An 18,986-nucleotide genomic window follows, 5' to 3' on the forward strand; every position below is an offset into this window, starting at 1 on the left:
TAATTTAATCGATTACATTTTAAAGTAATCGACCCCATCCCTGTTGACAGTTTATCTCTATCTATAATAATATTCAAGATAATAACCAAAAACAGCAAAATTTCCTTAAAATTACCAATTCAGGTGCAGCAACCCAACAACGGGTTGTCTGATTCATCTGAAAATTTCAGGGCAGACAGATCTTGACCTGATAAACAATTTTACCCCATGTCAGATTTGCTCTTAATGCTTTGGTTTTTGAGTTATAAGCTAAAAACTGCATTTTACCCCTATGTTCTATTTTTAGCCATGGCGGCCATCTTGGTTCGATGGCCAGGTCACTGGACAATTTTTTTAAACAAGATACCCCAAAGATGATTGTGGCCAAGTTTGGATTAATTTGGCCCAGTAGTTTCAGAGGAGAAGATTTTTGTAAAGGATTACTTAGATTTACGAAAAATTGTTAAAAATTGACTATAAAGGGCAATAACTCCTTAGGTAGTCAATTGACCATTTCGGTCATGTTGACTTATTTGTAAATCTTACTTTGCTGAACATTATTGCTGTTTACAGTTTATCTCTATCTATAATAATATTCAAGATAATAACCAAAAACAGCAGAATTTCCTTAAAATTACCAATTCAGGGGCAGCAACCCAACAACAGGTTGTCCGATTCATCTGAAAATTTCAGGGCAGATTGATCTTGACCTGATAAACAATTGTACCCCTGTCAGATTTGCTCTAAATGCTTTGGTTTTTGAGTTATAAGCCAAAAACTGCATTTTACCCCTATGTTCTATCTTTAGCCATGGCGGCCATCTTGGTTGGTTGGACGGGTCACCGGACACATTTTTTAAACTAGATACCCCAATGATGATTGTGGCCTAGTTTGGTTTAATTTGGCCCAGTAGTTTCAGAGGAGAAGATTTTTGTAAAAGTTAACGACGACGACAGACGACGGACGACGACGAACGACGGACGCAAAGTGATGGGAAAAGCTCACTTGGCCCTTTGGGCCAGGTGAGCTAAAAATACAATATAAAGTCATTCCTTAATTTTAGAGTTTAGTTTTGCTTGAAAATATATTATTAGGCTGATAAAAATGAAATACACATATTTTCAAACCAATTTAGAATCCAACATGTATAAAAGAAGTGACATGATCTGTTCTTCACACCAAACAAAAAATAACCTTCAATTATTCCATTATCTCCTGTTCTTAACTTGAGAAAATAGACTTTTGATTACACTACAATCACATACACATATCACAATCATCTACGAATGCATAAACCTGTTTATATTACAAATATAACAGACACAAAATCTTATCACTATAAAGTCACAATTCTTTTTAAATCAAATAAATCAAAGTTTCAATAACATTTTGAATTCAAATAAAATCATGTGGTGAAGTATTCCTTGTGCATTGATTTTTTTCTCTCTCACTTTATCATATTGTTGAAGAAGTTATTAATAAATAAATTTACATTTCAAATAAAAAGTTCTGATGTGACATGTTTGGACCCAGGTTAACATTATTTAAGATCATCGATTGGCTGTTTCAGAATCTTAAGGACTATGGGTAATTTCATTGTTTGTACCCCAAAATGAAAATAACGTTACGTCATTGGTTGAGTTTCCATTGTTTTGGATGTTTTCAACCAATCATGACGTTTTGGTGTACACTTTTGAAAAATATTACCTAGAATGCATTAGATTCTAAAACAGTGAATTGCACACTTTAATGCTGGCATAAATCTTGTAACAAGCAATACTGAATGACAAAATGAAAACATGAAAACAGAAGTATGATTTTTAATTTGAATAAGGTAAAAATAAAAACCATTATGTTCTGGGTTGTTGGAAATTCAATTTTTAAACCATTAATAAATAAATCACCATTTATTTAATCAATCAAATTCATTAACTCAAATATATTGATACAATATGTGAAAACAATGAGAGGAGTCATTATCAATAACTTTGTAGAACCTGTTTAAGTTTACATGTCTCTCCTTCATTTATAGAAGTCACTTCAGTAATGGAAAGGCGAAAATCTATGTTGCTCTGGAAAATTGTGGTACTCAACTTTGACTTTTTCAACCAGTTTTACGTATCTCATCCTATGTTTCTTTTCATAATATAAAAATTGTCTACATAGAATTATTATTTGGCAAATAATAGTCAGCAAACTAGCTTCTTTGTAAAAAAAGTCGTTTCATATTATGAAAAACAAATATTAAGCACTTTAAATTGGATTTTTAAATTTCAAAAAGTGAATTGACTTGTGTATATACAAATATATGAGGAAAACACAAAATGATAAAATAAAATTAGCTGACTAAATAAACTTGTTCTTGGCAATTATTATTTACATAAATCGTTTTCCTTATCAATTCTTATATTGTACATATATCAAAAGATTTGGATAAACCTATATTTACTGACAATTATACTGACAATCAAAATTAGAATGTTCAGATCTGTAGAGTTGATTTAGTATTCTTTTCATTTGTATATCAGAAGTTATCATTTAGCATGTTCAGTATAACATTATCATGAAAAAAATGTAGTAAATTGAATCAAAATTAGCTTTTCCTTGTTTACAGTAAAATTATTTATAATTTATTCATATTCACTACATTAAATTTTTAGAAGAGTATAAAACAACTAAACTGTACAATATAATAAATAATGATATGTGTCCTCAGTGTTGAATCTAAGTGGAAACAATTAAACATAACATCATGTAACCACTCATCTAAGGAGGGCTAGGATCAAACACCAGAATCTGTATCACACCAGTCAGAAACTCTCATATAATATTTCCCCTTATTATACAATCCTCTGCTTATATTTAACTACTAATATCTGTAGCTAGACAATCTCCAAGTGTTAAACGGTAACTAGCAATCTGTGTTATACCATGGTAATGAACAAACGCTGCAGCCAGAACAAACATATGAAATATCTGATGACTCTGACACTAAAAAATAGAAAAAAAGATCATAATAATTGATCAAACTTATAAATCTACTTCTGGTTAATTTGTTTGGTCATGTAAACCTTGCAAATACAAATAAATATACAAGTTATCAGCTGATTTTCTTAAACTGACATTGATTTACATTGGTTTTGATCAAATATGTCATTTTTTTTTATAGAAATAGTAAACAATAACAACTGATAAGTTGGTGAAGTTTAAATGGTAAAGTAATCTGTCATCCTCAATTTTGGTAAACCTGCATTTGTTACACTGAAACAGGGCTCAGTAATTGTGCCACACTATTTTCCTGTTGCATTATATAACACATTTCATTCTATTGATCAAATGATTCTTTGGAAAGAAACCCTATAAACACTAAAGTTTTTTTGCTTAAATTTTCTCTTAACTTTATAATAGACAAATATAGATAATTAAAACTACACATTTCAGTGAAAATATGACCAAATGAGGCCCTTTTTACAACAATTTATTTAAACAGTAATTAATATATTCACTTGTAACTTACCCAAATGTCGAATTTTCCTGGAAATATTCTTTCTGGTACTCTGAATGCATAAATGAGCGCCCCCACAATATACAGTACAGCCATCAGACAAAGCCAGCCTAGCGAGGCATTGTTCACAGCTTGGTCAAACCCATCAGATATAACAAAATGTAAGGCTGGAATCACTCCACTTAATCCAAGTGCTATAAACATTCCTGTAAACAAAATAAACTTTTCCATAAAAACTTTATCAAACAATGAACAATTATAATATTGGCAAACAATGATCGTACTTAACGGTGTTCACTGATAATATTGGCAAGAAATGTCAGATCATATCTAGCAGTGTACACTGATAATATTGGCAAACAATGTCAGATCATATCTAACAGTGTACACTGATAATATTGGCAAACAATGTCAGATCATATCTAGCAGTGTACACTGATAATATTGGCAAACAATGATCATATACAGCAGTGTAAACTGATGATATTGGCAAGCAATGATTGTATCTAGCAGCATACAATGATGATATTGGCAAACAATGTAAGATCATATCTAGCAGTGTACACTGATAATGCTGGCAAACAATGATCGTATACAGCAGTGTACACTGATGATATTGGCAAACAATGATTGTATCTTACAGTGTACAATGATGATATTGGCAAACAATGATAGTATATAGTAGTGTTCAATGATGATATTGGCAAACAATAATGATATCTAGCAGTGTTCAATAATGATATCTACCAGTGTTCAATGATGATATTGGCAAACGATAATGATATCTAGCAGTGTTTAATGATAATATTGGCAAACAATGATTGTATATAGCATTGTACAATGATCATACATGTATTGGTAAACAATGATCATATGTAGCAGTGTTCAGATAATATTGGCAATCAATAATCACAAAACTCATCAGTTAGCAGTTCATGTAAACATGCTTAACAAATGGCCACATAAATATGTCAAGTCAAAATATTGAACTCTCATTTCCCTCAATTGAAAAACTGCCTATTTTTGTTTGATGGAAACTATAAAATAGCTTAAAACAGGAAAATGGATTACTGGAGGACAAAATTAATGCTTTTCTCTCCATTGTTTTTTGTATTTGCAAACTTTTTGTATTCTAAATTATATGTTCCTGATGTAAATCTTGAAAAATGATAATTTTCTTGCATCACTTAATCATACAACAAATGGAAGTGTATAACGACCTTGACTGGCCATACAGCCCTCGCACGGTAGGCTCGGTGCCCAAAGGCGTTTCAATAATTTTTGCCATCGGTCAGAAACGAGTGGTGGTCGCCATTTTGGAGGTCGCCATCTTGGTTTTGTGAGTTGTTATGATTTGGTTTGTTGACTATTTTGGTGTTATTTCTTCACAACGGCTGCTTTTAATTATTGTTTGTTATTACCTGCTCTTATTCCTCTGAATTGTGGCTCCCTGAACTTATCAAAGAGAGAAACAACAATACAAATAGTTCCTAGAACAAAGATCAGAACCAAATAGGCTATTTTTGGTACAAGACGACAGTAGAAACTGTAGTACAGCCAAGGTACAAATGATCCCATGGTCAGTATGGCAATTCCACAATAGTCTAACCTACAAAACATAAAAACTTTCTGAACAAACGTTTGGTTGTTTGTGGGTTGTTTATTTTGCAACTGTGGTGATTAACTAATGGTAACATGAATCTAGAATTGTAAGTTACATCAGTAAAATGTAAACTTGATCTGTGTATTGTGGTCATAGGCATAGTGTATAAGTTTTATAACTAAAGTTAGAGAACAGTAACAAAATATTCAGCAATTTCAAATGATGTATATCTTAAAATTATCATGAAAATGCACATCGAACAAATCTATTTTCATTTTTGTAGATCACAGTTAAAACACTTTCTAACATGTGAGAAGAGGTAGAATTTTTGATGGGGTAGTCCAATTTTTTTATTCATCTTATAGGAAATTGGTCCCAACAAAAACCATTTTCCTTATGTTATAAGATTGCTGGATTGTAGTCTTCTTGACATATTACTGACATATTTTTTTTAATAAAATCTAAACAAGCATGCTATACTTACTTGTTAAACAGCTTGCCAACTTTCTCTGAATGATTAAACACTGTGTGAAACAGCCATGAAAATCCTAAACACAAAATTGCACCAGCAAAGAATGCAGAGAAAACAGCCTTTTCCTGCCACTGGATCTCCACTGATGGACGAGTTAAAAAATATCCGGCTATCCCCATGAAAGCTATCATACCTAAACAAAAGAATGTTTTAAACATAGTTATAAATATTTTCTGAAGTATTTATAATCCATTAGAAATGAGGTCAGTCAAACGAATGCTGCTGAAAAAACATGTACACCATACATTCATTCTTTACACCTAATACAATTGACCTTTTACAAACAGAATCTGAGAAACAGACTAACTTAGTAACGAACTCTTAATGTTGACCAATGATCCAAGTCAGGAGCCGGTATTTCAGTGGTTTAGGTTCATTCTAGTCCGTCATATTTTTTTTCATAAACCTGTTTTTTTTTTATAAATTATATTTCAAATAGAATTGTTTCATATCTTTCATGTCCGGGCCATTTAAAGCAGACCATATGGTATTGTTTCTGTATGAATCCTAAATACAAAGTATATATTACCTAACAAATGGGACCATATATTTCCAGTTTCTGTATGAATCCTAAATATAGATTTAAAACATTCTCTAAATGAATTTGTTGGGACTCTGTGTCCTTTGTGTAAAAAGTCATTATCTTGTAACCAATCTGGTAGACTATGATGGTTTACCACCCTCCATCCAGCTTCCCATACACGCTTTACAAACTCCTCTGCATGTTCAGCAGCCTTACATGGTCCAGCTAGGAAGTCAAGTCGTGATGTTTTATGCTCTATTTCATTTTCCCCTTCTTCTGAGTCAGATGCTTGAGAAAAATGTCTCTGTTAAAAATAAAGGAAGAATAAATTAAAACATTAACCTAAATTGTCTTTTCAAAATCATTATGGCATTATTTTCAAAAGTGTACACTAAAATAATTTGATTGGTTTAAAAGTATCTAAACATTGGAAACTCATTGTAACGTTATTTTCATTTTGGTGTTTATGAACAATGAGATTACCCATAGTGATTTAGATCATGACAAGGAGAATTTGATATGCACGTTTTATTCGCTGACAATTAAAAAATGTTCACTGTTTCTCCAAGGCCCCACACTTTTTAGATACATTTGTACAGCCAATTGATGTGTCTCCTTAATTTTCCCCCAATATGCACTAGATGGTTTTTTTTATAAGAACTTAAACAACTAAAAATAGATTTATTAGTGCATAATACATTTAAGCTTAAATAAGTATATATTTCATAACTAGACTGCTGTTATATTTTTCTACACATATTTTCTCTATACATTAATTTAAATCAGGACTTCAAAAACTGCAGTCTTTCCTGGACAAATCAGTATCTTTCAATGAATGTCTGTTCAAAGTAGCACTGAGCAGGATTTCATTTACTGTCACAAAAGTGACACAAATAGCAATCACTGTAAAAACAAGAAACAGATTTTATCAGTTTAAACATTAAAAAATGTTCTGGCAGTTTCCAAAATGTCTACGAAGTTTTGAAAAAATCAAAGATTTAAAAAAAAAACTGTAACCTTAGACTGTGTCTTAACATACTGCCAAAAAAAAACCCAACGCCAAAAGAAGGCAAAAGCGTTAAGCCTCACTTCCACAATAAAATTATGTAGGCTCATAAAAAGCAGGTGCTCCGCAGGGCGCAGCTTTAAACGACTGCAGAAGTTGAACCCTGAACAGTTGGGACAAGTATGGACACAACATTTAAGCTTGATACAGCTCTGAATTTGGATTGCGATAAAATTTTTGACATAATATGAGTTTCTGACACAAAACAAATGTCAAGATCTTACAAATCTATTGCACAACATTGTGCAATTAAAGATTTCTTCTTATAACTTTTCAAAAACTTGGAAATTAAGGAATTTGAAGAAAAATAATTGAAAACAACTACCACCCCCTTTTTTTTTGCAATTAGTCCAAAACCTGACATTTCTTTATACATAATATACAAGTAGTGTAAGGGAGGTAATCCGAACATACCCAACATTGTTTGTTAAATGTCTTAGAATTACCTCCCTTACCCTGATTTTAAATTGTCTTCATTGTCCATTGCCCAGAAATACCTAGTTTTCCCCCCTTTTTGCCCCTAATTCTGAAACATTTTGAGCCATAACCCTCCTTGCCTTTGAGCAATTCACTATGCTGTTGAATATTAATCTTCTAAAAAATTGTTTGAAGAAATTTTATTTTTATTTATGAAATTTGAAATGAGAAAAATTGACCCCCCCCCCCCCATTTTTTTCACATCCTCCTTTCCCTTATTCCAAAACTGATCTCAATTCAAATTTCTAATGGAGTTTGCAACAATAACTACTCATTTAAATACATCATAAAATATTAAAATGTAAAAAAAGTGCTTGTTATCACTGAATGGTAAAGATTGTTTTAATTTATCAGTTGGTAGTAAAAGTGAATATACATTGTACATTGTATATTGTGTAAAACAATGATTTAAGATGATTCAACTACCTACTATTCTGGACAAATAAGATAACTCCAATTGAAAACTTCTTGCTATTGTGCAATATTGTGCAATTAGATATGTCTTGCTATTACGCAATACTGTGCAATTGAAAATACTTGCTATTGCACAATACTGTGTAATTGAAGATTTCTTGCTATTGCCCAATACTGTGCAATTGAAGATTTCTTGCTATTGCACAATACTGTGCAATTGAAGATTTCTTGCTTTTGCTGAATACTGTGGAATTGAAAATTTCTTGCTATTGCACAATAGTTAATATAATAATTTTGGATCCTGATTTGGACCAACTTAAAATCACCCCTAGTTTTTGGGGGGGTTCGTGTTGTTTATTCTTTGGTTTTCTATGTTGTGTCATGTGTGCTGTTTTTTGTTTGTCTTTTTCATTTTTAGCCATGGCATTGTCGGTTTGTTTTAGATTTATGAGTTTGACTGTCCCTTTGATATCTTTTGTCCCTCTTTTGAAAACTGGGCCCATAATCAAATCTAAGTACATGTTTAGATTCAGCATATCAAAGAAGCCCAAAAATTCAATTTTTGTTAAAATCAAACTTAGTTTAATTTTGGACCCTTTGGACTTTAATGTAGACCAATTTGAAAACGGGACCAAAAATTAAGAATCTACATACACAGTTACATTTGGCATATCAAAGAACCCCAATCATTAAATTTTGATGAAATCAAACAAAGTTTAATTTTGGACCCTGATTTGGACCAACTTGAAAACAGGGCCAATAATCAAAAATCTAAGTACATTTTTAGATTCAGCATATCAAAGAACCCCAAGGATTCAATTTTTGTTAAAATCAAACTAAGTTTAATTTTGGACCCTTTGGACCTTAATGTAGACCAATTTGATAAGCGGACCAAAAATTAAGAATCTACATACACAGTTAGATTCGGCATATCAAAGAACCCCATTTATTCACTTTAGACCCTTTGGGCCCCTTATTCCTAAACTGTTGGGACCAAAACTCCCAAAATTAATCCCAACCTTCCTTGTGTTTAAATTTCATAGATTTCTATTTGCTTATACTAAAGTTATGGTGTGAAAAACAAGAAAAATGCTTATTTGGGCCCCTTTTTGGCCCCTAATTCCTAAACTGTTGGGATCTCAACTCCCAAAATCAATCCCAACCTTCCTTTTGTGGTCATAAACTTTGTGTCAAAATATCAGTGATTTCTATTTACTTAAACTAAAGTTATAGTGCGAAAACCTAGAAAATGCTTATTTGGGCCCTTTTTGGCCCCTAATTCCTAAACTGTTGGGATCAAAACTTCCAAGATCAATCCCAAACTTCCTTTTATGGTCATAAACCTTATGTTAAAATTTCATACATTTCTATTTAATTAAACTAAAGTTATAGTGCGAAAACCAAAAGTATTCGGACAACGACTACGACGACGCTGATGCCAACGTGATACCAATATACGACTAAAAAATTTTCAATTTTTGCGGTCGTATAAAAATGCTTCTTTTTGGCCCTTTTTTGGCCCCTTATTTCTACATATTCAGGAAATTTAACCCCAAACTGAATCCCAGCCTTCCCTGTGTTATATGGAAACTTGTGGTACAATGTCAGAGATCCATACAGTAACACACAAGTTATTGTCTTGAAACTAGAAAAATGCTTGTTTTGGCCCCTTTTTGGTCCTTAATTCCTAGACTTTTTGCCCAATAACCCCTTAAAATAAATCCTAACCTTCTACTTATGGTACTAAACATTGTGGTACAATTTCAGAACAATCGAAATACTAATACACAACTTTTTGTCCTGAAACTAGATAAATGCTGTTTTTGGCCCCCTTGGGCCCCTAATTCCTAAACCTTTGGGACCATAACCCCCAAAATCAATCCCAAGCTTCCATTTGTGGATATAACCATTTAGTTAAAATTTTATTGATTTCTTTTTACTTATTCAAAAGTTATTATCTGGAAACAATCCGTCTTCGTACCAATATACGACCAAAAATTTTTTAATTTGTGCGGTCATATAAAAACAACCCATTTAATCAAATATCATTCACCCATAACATTATAATACTAAATAATAAATTTCTTACTATATCATTCATTGCAACACCTTCAGGGATCCATTAATATTGTGCTTTGAATTAAAAATAGTACATAATCAGTGCTGAAAAATATTTTACCTCTTTGCGTTTAAGAAGCTTTCCTTTTTCTGACTTAGTAAAAGCTTCTTTGACATGTGAAGCATTGGAGTTCAGATCTTCTGATACATCTGATTCGTAGGCGATGTCAATTTCTGGTACCGTCAACGGCTGTGAAACAATAGGAGATGGATCTACGACAGCTGCATCTATTACAGCTATAGAAGCCATTACGATGTGAATATCTTCTTTTAATCTGCAACATCAAAAGAAATCAATAGTTTAATTACATTTATTCTAACAAACATATGCCTCATTAATTTTTCATTGAACATCATTTTCTATTTTATGTAAATTGTGAGTTTTTCTATACCGTTTAAAAGTCCTAACTTCTCCAGTACATGTACTAGTATATCTGGTCAATCCACTTTTGGAGCAACAACAATACAGCTAATAGTCATATCAACACACAGACTATAAAATTATTATTACAATTTTTAAACTTAATACCCTATCAAACATTCTGGTGAAAGGAGTAGGGGCATTAAGGCCTGGTTTTAGCCCACGAAAATAAAATGTTTGATAACTATTAAATTGGTACATAATTATGCATAGGGTCAAGAAATTTTTTAATCAAAAATATACTTAAAATTTTATGAAAAATGAGGAAAATCACAAAATTTTAGAAAATATGCAAATTAATTCATGCTTTGTTGTCATGGTAACTTGTTCAATGACAAATTTGTTTTATTTTTCTGAATACCTTGTACAGTATTCTAAGAATATGTATAATAACTTTTAAATTTGCAGTTATTTTTGGGCCAACTCCTTTGGTCACATTTTGTCCAGTATTTTCAGAGGAGAAGAAGTTTATAAAGTTTATGATGACAGACATGAAGTGATGGCAGCAGCTTACATGGCTTTCAGGCCCTGGTGAACTAAAACAATATGCATACTAAAAGTACAGCAGCCAATATCTCAGAACAATAAATATTAAATTACAAAATTTATAGGCTAAAATCATGAGAGCAAACTAACAGCAGTGAGCCAGACAAACAGGGCATTGTATGAAAAGTACTACAGTAAAAAAATCTGTCAGTAACACTATAAACATTAATAAAAAAACATCTGAAAGCATAACTATAATATGTTAATTATATACATGACAAAATCAAATAAAAACCCTACCAGTTACATGTATATGAATAAAGCTAGCATTGAACAGGCCCAATGTGTTTATGATTGAACTTTAAAATGTACAAGTTGGACTGCACTTTTAGATGTTAATTTTTCTGGACTTAGTACCTATACATGTATATATACTGAAGTGGGTTGAGAGTCTCCTTAATCAGATGTACATGATAATGAAAAATAAAATACCTGTGTTTCCTCTGAAAAGGACTTGTTACAAAATGTACATGCTAAATTGTGTATTCCATTTTAAAGTACAAATGTACTGTTACATTACACACACATATACATATATAAGTAATCAATTTGCTGTAATTATTTAAATATACATTTTATGCTCTTATTCAACATTATATATGGTTATAAAATCAAAAAATCTAAAATTAAAATAACAACCTAAAAGTACAAAGTCCAAACTGATAACCTATTTTTATTCATAAACACCATGCTTGTTATCTTCAATAACTATATTAAAAAAAAGTTAAAAGATGTGCTTGGATCTGACATGATATTAACATTGTTTGATACATGTACAATGTACACTCAAACAACGATAACTGATTGTAACAGGTGCATGTAAAAAACAAGTTATTTTCTTTAAAAAAAGAAAAGCAATACATGAACCTAAGAGGTCACCAAAAGATTGTTGCTGAATTTGTGTTTGCTTTTGAATTGAAATAATTGACCGTGAATAGAAGAAGCCAGTTGAAAGTATATATTTACAGCTTCTATTTGAATAGTTATTTTAAAGCTCGACTATTTTATTTATTACTTGGGAATGTACATAATTTTTCCGATTATAACCTTTAGCAAATCCTAATTTCTACTAACCGGATGACTTATGCAAATTGCACAAACCTACTCAGTTTGTAATATAATGTGGAATTCTGGATGCATTTATTTTATCTATCATATCTTTATATTTTGTTTCCTACATGAATGCCTTTATATTCTCAACTCGTATTTGAAGCTGTCTTTACTCATGGTAGATGTTGTATGCGGTGAAACCTGTGGCATACAATTGATTGGGACCTCTTATGAAGAGACTGATTTTGGTCTCATAAAACATCTCAAATTTTTTAAAAGGATTTCCTGATTTTACGTAAATCAATTCAAACATTCTACAGTGAAACTTAGTTTTGCCAAAGAATTTCTTAATTCAGAAGTTTATGAATACCTGTACACACTTTCAAAATAACCAATTTATATAAAAAGGTATGTAGATATAAAAAGATACCAGAAATAAAATGATATACGCCAGACACGAGTTCAGTAGACACAAAAAAAGCACCATGCCAGTGACGCTCGAATGAAAAAAGTTAAAAGGCTAAATACATTACAAAGTTAAGGAATCTATTCCTTGTGTAGACAATCCTTAGCTTTTCGAAAAGGTCAAAGTTTATAATAGGACAGTGACTCAAAAAAGAAACAAAAGAGAAACAATTCGAGGTCAGAATACCGTTAGAAATGATGACCGTGCTTGAAAGTCATATGTGAAGCTCTTTCTTCCGTGTCCTGAATTTAGATAACAAAAACGAAAATAAGCTTTCACGAGTGAATTTAATAGTATTGCATGCAAGTAGTATCTTAGCGCATGAAATAGTAAATAGAAAGCATCTCACTGATACTAAGGAAAAGAATATGCATTTGCATCATCACATATCTTAATCTAATAGTTGAATTCGAATGTCAAACGGCCTACATTAAATGTTTTGACTCCGGATTCATTGACATTTTATCCGGAATTTTTGAGAACGCAAACCGATAGTGTGCTTTTGAAATGTGATCTATAATGTGAATGCATCAAGAGGTGTAGGATAGTTGGTCAACACATTGAATACAATTTTCAAAACCGTACCATATAGTACAAATATGTAGATGCTATACGGTTAAACTATTAAAACAAACAAACAAAAATTGAATTAAAATTTTATAAAAAACTAACGTTCCTGTTATTATTTTATTTTCAAATTCTTTTGAATATACATTGTATATAATATCAATAAACACGAACGTCAAGTATTTACAGATGGACAGTTTACATGTATTTATCGAATGAATCTACTTTCTAACATTCCACTATGTGAATATATTACTATACAAAATATAAGCAAAGACTTCTAAATCCATACTAAAACGGTATGAAATAATCAACATTATGGTTGTAATTAAATTTTGTTGTGATTATTGTAAATTATTTTTACGGTTGTTGTGAGTTGCAAGGATTTAAAATCATGCTTTATGAATTGAAAACACACAAGTATTTTTATTCACGACCGTTTAAAATTTAAATATTTACTAAATTTATCGTACTTTCCGTTTTATGGATATATTACAATACAAAAAATAAATAATAATTACTCATTAAACCTATATACTAAAATGGTATGAAATAATTAACGTAGAAATATAATGATTATTGTTTATAAACATTTCTTTTTTGTAGGATGCAAGAATTTATTTAGATTTAATTTTTATGTTTTCTTTACAAATGAATATTTAAAAATACCAAAGCAGAGTATCTTGTAATATAAAATACTTATTTCTTAATTGCAACTCTGAAAATATTCTGATTTCAATCATTGTTATAGTTTCTTCAGAAACATAAATACAGTATATATTTTGTATATATTTCTTTGATTCCGATTGAATACTTTTGATAAGAATATTATTTTTCCGATCTAATATTAATATGTTAACCAGAATCTTCTCTCCCATAAGTCTATGATGAAATACACACTCAGTATCCCGTGGTTAAATCTTCAAGCATAATTAGTTCACATGTTATCGAGACAACATACAATACCACGTTATAATTGACCCAGATACACACAGTGTACAGTGGTCGTTTTAAAACAAATATAATTGCGTCGTCAAGGGCCATCAAGGGACCATATCAAAGACGTAGATAACAACCTGTTAAGACCTGTATAAATGACCGAAAACTTTCGAGACGTTCCGAGAATTTTATTCTGACTTCCGGCCGAGAGATATCGAGTGGCCCATAGACACATCCAAAACTCGCCAATATATAAGCATGAACCCCTCAGGGGGTTCATGCAAAAAACCCAACTGTTTAATGTACAATGATGTATATAGGATGTTCAAAATATAACCTGACAAGACCAATTGACACTGAAATTGTCTGCTATTTTTAATCTCACTAATATACTATGGACTCATTTATTTTTGTGGGCATCAATTTTTGTAGATTGAGCGAAACTAGCATTTTCGTGGAAATTTGATTTCGTGGTTTCAAATGAAGGAATTACATACATATACAAGAGGCTGTCACAACGACAGCAAACAGGATTTATTAACATTTATTTGTGTCCTGGCAATATCACAAGAACCATTACTGATGAATGGTGAAAGTGAAAATCGTCAATATCAAATTTGACCTCCATTTTGTCATCAGTATCAACATATTAAAATTAGAAAAGCTTAGATTGAATGGTTCATGAGTAAATGCAACAAAGTGAATGGAAACGCCATTTTACGATCTTTCAAGAACCATAACTCCTGAACGGTAAAAGTCAAAATCGTCATTATTTATCTTGACCTCTATTTTGTCATCAGTAACAACATATTAAAATTTCAAAAGCTTTGGTTGAATGGTTCATGAGAAAATGCACAGACACGACGGGAAACACCATTTTTCAATCTTTCAAGAACCATAACTCCTGAACGGTAAAAGTCAAAATCGTCATTATTGAACTTGACCTCCGTTTTATCATCAGTAACAGCATATTAAAATTTCGGAAGCTTTGGTAGAACAGTTCATGCATAAATGCACGGACACGACTGGAAACTCCATTTTTCAATCTTTCAAGAACCATAACTCCTGAACGGTAAAAGTCAAAATCGTCATTATTGAACATGACCTCCATTCTGTCATCAGTAACAACATATTAAAATTTGGGAAGCTTTGGTAGGACAGTTCATGCATAAATGCACGGACACGACTGGAAACTCCATTTTTAAATCTTTCAAGAACCATAACTCCTGAACGGTAAAAGTCAAAATCGCCATTATTGAACTTGACCTTCGTATAGTTGTCAGTAATAACATATTAAAATTTTAAAAGCTTTGGTTGAACGGTTCATGAGTTAATGCACGCACAACATTTGATTGCCGCCCGACCGCCCGACTGCCCGCCAGGCCGCCCGCCGTACATCCCCAAACCAATAACCGACATTTTTGTCACAAAAATCCGGTTAAAATACATAATCTAGTTATGATACTTCAATAAGTATCTGGAATGATAAAAATGTTGTGTTGGAAAATATATATTTACATTGCCCCCTTTACCATAAAATGTCATAAGGCCCCAAAAGGTATCTGGAATGGGGAAAAAAAACACAAATGTTGGTAAAGATTTTTCAACACTTTTTATTATTCATGGTGTACATATATTGACCCCTCCCACTACAACTAACCTCTTGACTAAGACAATAACTTATAATTTATATAGGAGGTGACTAACCACTAGGCATGTCAATTCTTCCAATCAAAAAATCATATCAAAGTGTTCACTTTTGGTACAATCTTAGAATATTTACCCAATGGTTATATTTTCAACAATATAACAAAGTTGTGTCATATTTAACATTATATCGATACATCTAATAACTTAAAAATAAAATGTACCTTAATTGCTTATTAAAATATATTTAAAAGTTAAACAGGGAATAACTAGAAAGGAAAATCTCAAAATACTAAAGTAGCAATATGTCATTGCTTGGCAATAAACAGTTAACATATTTACAACACTATACATGTATAATATACATGTATATGCATGATATGAGGAAGATACATTCCTATCAAAAAAATGCACTTAAACAATTGTAATTCAAAGTCATCATTCCTAATGTCATGAATGTTAAAACAAAATTTTTAAGCAAAGTCATAAGTCTGGTTTCCCTGTAGGAGCAGAGGTCAAGTTTTCTGTATGATTTTGGAAATTTGATTTAGGAATGGAATCAATGGAAGAAATCTGTGGAAATCATCTAAGTTTTAATATAAAAATTCGCATATTTCTATTAATTGATCATGGTAATGGACTTCATTTAAGGCTTGTATACCAAGTTCAAGGTTGAAACCCACTAAATGTCTCATTGGCTTTATAGATAAAAAAGTAAATATCAAACTAATTATGACTGAATTTTAATTTACATTAAAAGTTTTTGCGATCATGTATTTCAAACACATACTGTTATCAAAGATCAATGAAAATAAGGTCAAGGTCAAATGAACACTGTCAGAAGGACTTGTATTGTCTTGTAACCTTACAATCATTCTATACAACAAATATAATTGACCTTAATGAACATATTAAATATTACTAAGAGTAACTTATAATCTGATATGGTCACAATACTTCAATAACACTGATCATTGAACCATGAAAATGAGGTCAAAGTCAGATGAACCCTCTCAGACATTATACATGTTCAACTGCACATGTACTCCTTACAATAATTGTATAGACCAAATACATGTACATGCATGGGTGTCCTATTACTTAAAGTATCAGAGAAAGTAAACTTATCACAACAATTTCCATTGACTTATGAACCATATACATGATGTAAATGAGGTCTTACAATCCGTCTTTTCACAATATGTTGGCGATTGATTACAAATGTACATTTGGATCCCAAGATTGAAGAAACTATTTATATCTAATGATCAATGTTGATAAAAAAAAAGACCATGAAAATTCTAGGTCGACTCATATTGACCCAGTCAGATGGACTTGTAGTCCTCATATTAAGGCTTTGCTTCAAGTTGACAACTGAACTAACCATTAATTATAATACTTAAACAACCTACATGTACCAATATAATGAACCATTAAAATTGAGGTCAAGGTCAGATCTTTACTCTGTACAACAGTTTGACTTGTACACTACGTGTATTTTGAATATATTAATTATTCTACGTATTTGTAGTACAAATAGTTTTGACTGTAAAATTGGAAAATATTGCAAGTATTCAATTTATTTGCCAGCATCTGAAAGAAAATTGTATTTTGTCCTAGTTTAATTATTTAAAAAGGTACATGAGAAACTGACCTCATCCCCAAAACATATATATATATGATCATAATCACTGATCAATGAAATTAAATCGTTGATTGTTGCTTGAAGTGATTAAGTTCTAACCGACAGTGGCAAATATTTCACTCATGTTCAGGAAATTTTTAACAACTAATTATGATGATTCACATTAATTTTTTTCAAAAAATAAAGTAATGATAATTATTTGAGACCTCTGAAGAATCACAATACACTTTATCGCTATTCCCGGCTGACACGAGACTCTGTCTTGCTTGAACTATATTGATGTCATACAACAATAACTTTTCAGTTCTGGCGACAATTATTTTGTATCATGAAGTAATAATTTTATGGCAACCTGTGTGATGTGCAGTAATGGTGGACAAATATTGGCAATAAGGTGTATAAGGATATTTTGATAAATCACAGTAAAAATTTAACAACAACCTGTGTGATGTGCAGTAATGGTGGACAAATAGCAATAAGGAGTATAAGGATATTTTGACAAATCACAGTAAAATTTTTATCAATTTGACGCTTACGATAACCCAAAAATAATCGTTTGACGACTGACTGTAATGGTCTTTCCTCCCCACATGAATATGTGTGACATGACAAGCAATTGGTTATCATGGACATGTTTGCTATTCAAGTTTCATGCTTTTTCAGGCATGCATGAGGGTGGTAATGGGGGTACCTTCATGATGAAAAACGGTAAAAATTCTTGCCAAGTGACGTTAACAGTAGTTTTTGATGCAATCCGATAAATTGTACACTTTCTTTTAGACGCTAAAAAAATCGACTGATTTAAACGAATCACGTTAAATTTTTCCAAAAAATGACAGTTACGATAAATATTTGAGACCTCTGACGAATAACGATAAAATTTTAACCAATATGACGCTAACGGTAGCTGAAAATGACGGTTTGACGACTGACGATAAGGATATGTTGACAATTCACGGTAAAATTTTAACCACTTTGACGCTGAAGGTAGCTGAAAATGACCGTTTGACGACTGACGGAAAAGGGCGATACTACCCTCATGCATGTAGCTGCTATTATTAAAGTATGTTATAGGCCTATTCTATATATCATCTAAAAATTATAGCTGCTGGCATTTTTTTCCCATTTGTTAATAATGGATTGGAACCCATTCTTTACATGACCATCCATGAAACAATTCTTTTTTTAAATTTGTATCCCCACATTTGGCCAAGTTGAAGTTCTCCCCAACCTGATTTTCAGCTTTATTCATCCTGTTTTTTTACAGATCAAACAACCAGTCAAAATTTATAATTAGAGTAATTTAAAGACACAATGTGTATATAGCAACCCTACGACACAAAGTTGGTCTATCTATACTTACATATTAAATTTCAAATATGTAGAGAAGATCTGTTTTTCATGAGTTATTTAACGTAAACATTGTCTTGTTGACCATTGATCACACGATTACAATATGTGCTGACGTCAGAGGTTTTTGTTATACGA

General features: G+C 31.5%; 1 protein-coding gene across 1 annotated transcript; it reads right to left on the minus strand.

Annotated features, from left to right (window-relative positions):
• Positions 1 to 1,783: 1,783 nt before the first annotated feature.
• Positions 1,784 to 18,977, minus strand: LOC143045465 (adiponectin receptor protein-like). The gene is made up of 7 exons (XM_076217987.1): positions 18,862 to 18,977; positions 10,279 to 10,492; positions 6,149 to 6,446; positions 5,572 to 5,752; positions 4,906 to 5,093; positions 3,497 to 3,690; positions 1,784 to 2,970 (listed from the first exon to the last, which is right to left on the minus strand). Exons 2-7 carry the CDS (start codon positions 10,465 to 10,467, stop codon positions 2,842 to 2,844), a joined length of 1,179 nt encoding a protein of 392 aa, XP_076074102.1. The 5' UTR covers positions 10,468 to 10,492; positions 18,862 to 18,977; the 3' UTR covers positions 1,784 to 2,841.
• Positions 18,978 to 18,986: the final 9 nt, after the last annotated feature.

Source organism: Mytilus galloprovincialis, chromosome 1 (genome assembly GCF_965363235.1).
Source record: "Mytilus galloprovincialis chromosome 1, xbMytGall1.hap1.1, whole genome shotgun sequence".
In the NCBI taxonomy this organism is placed as follows: Eukaryota; Metazoa; Mollusca; class Bivalvia; order Mytilida; family Mytilidae; genus Mytilus; species Mytilus galloprovincialis.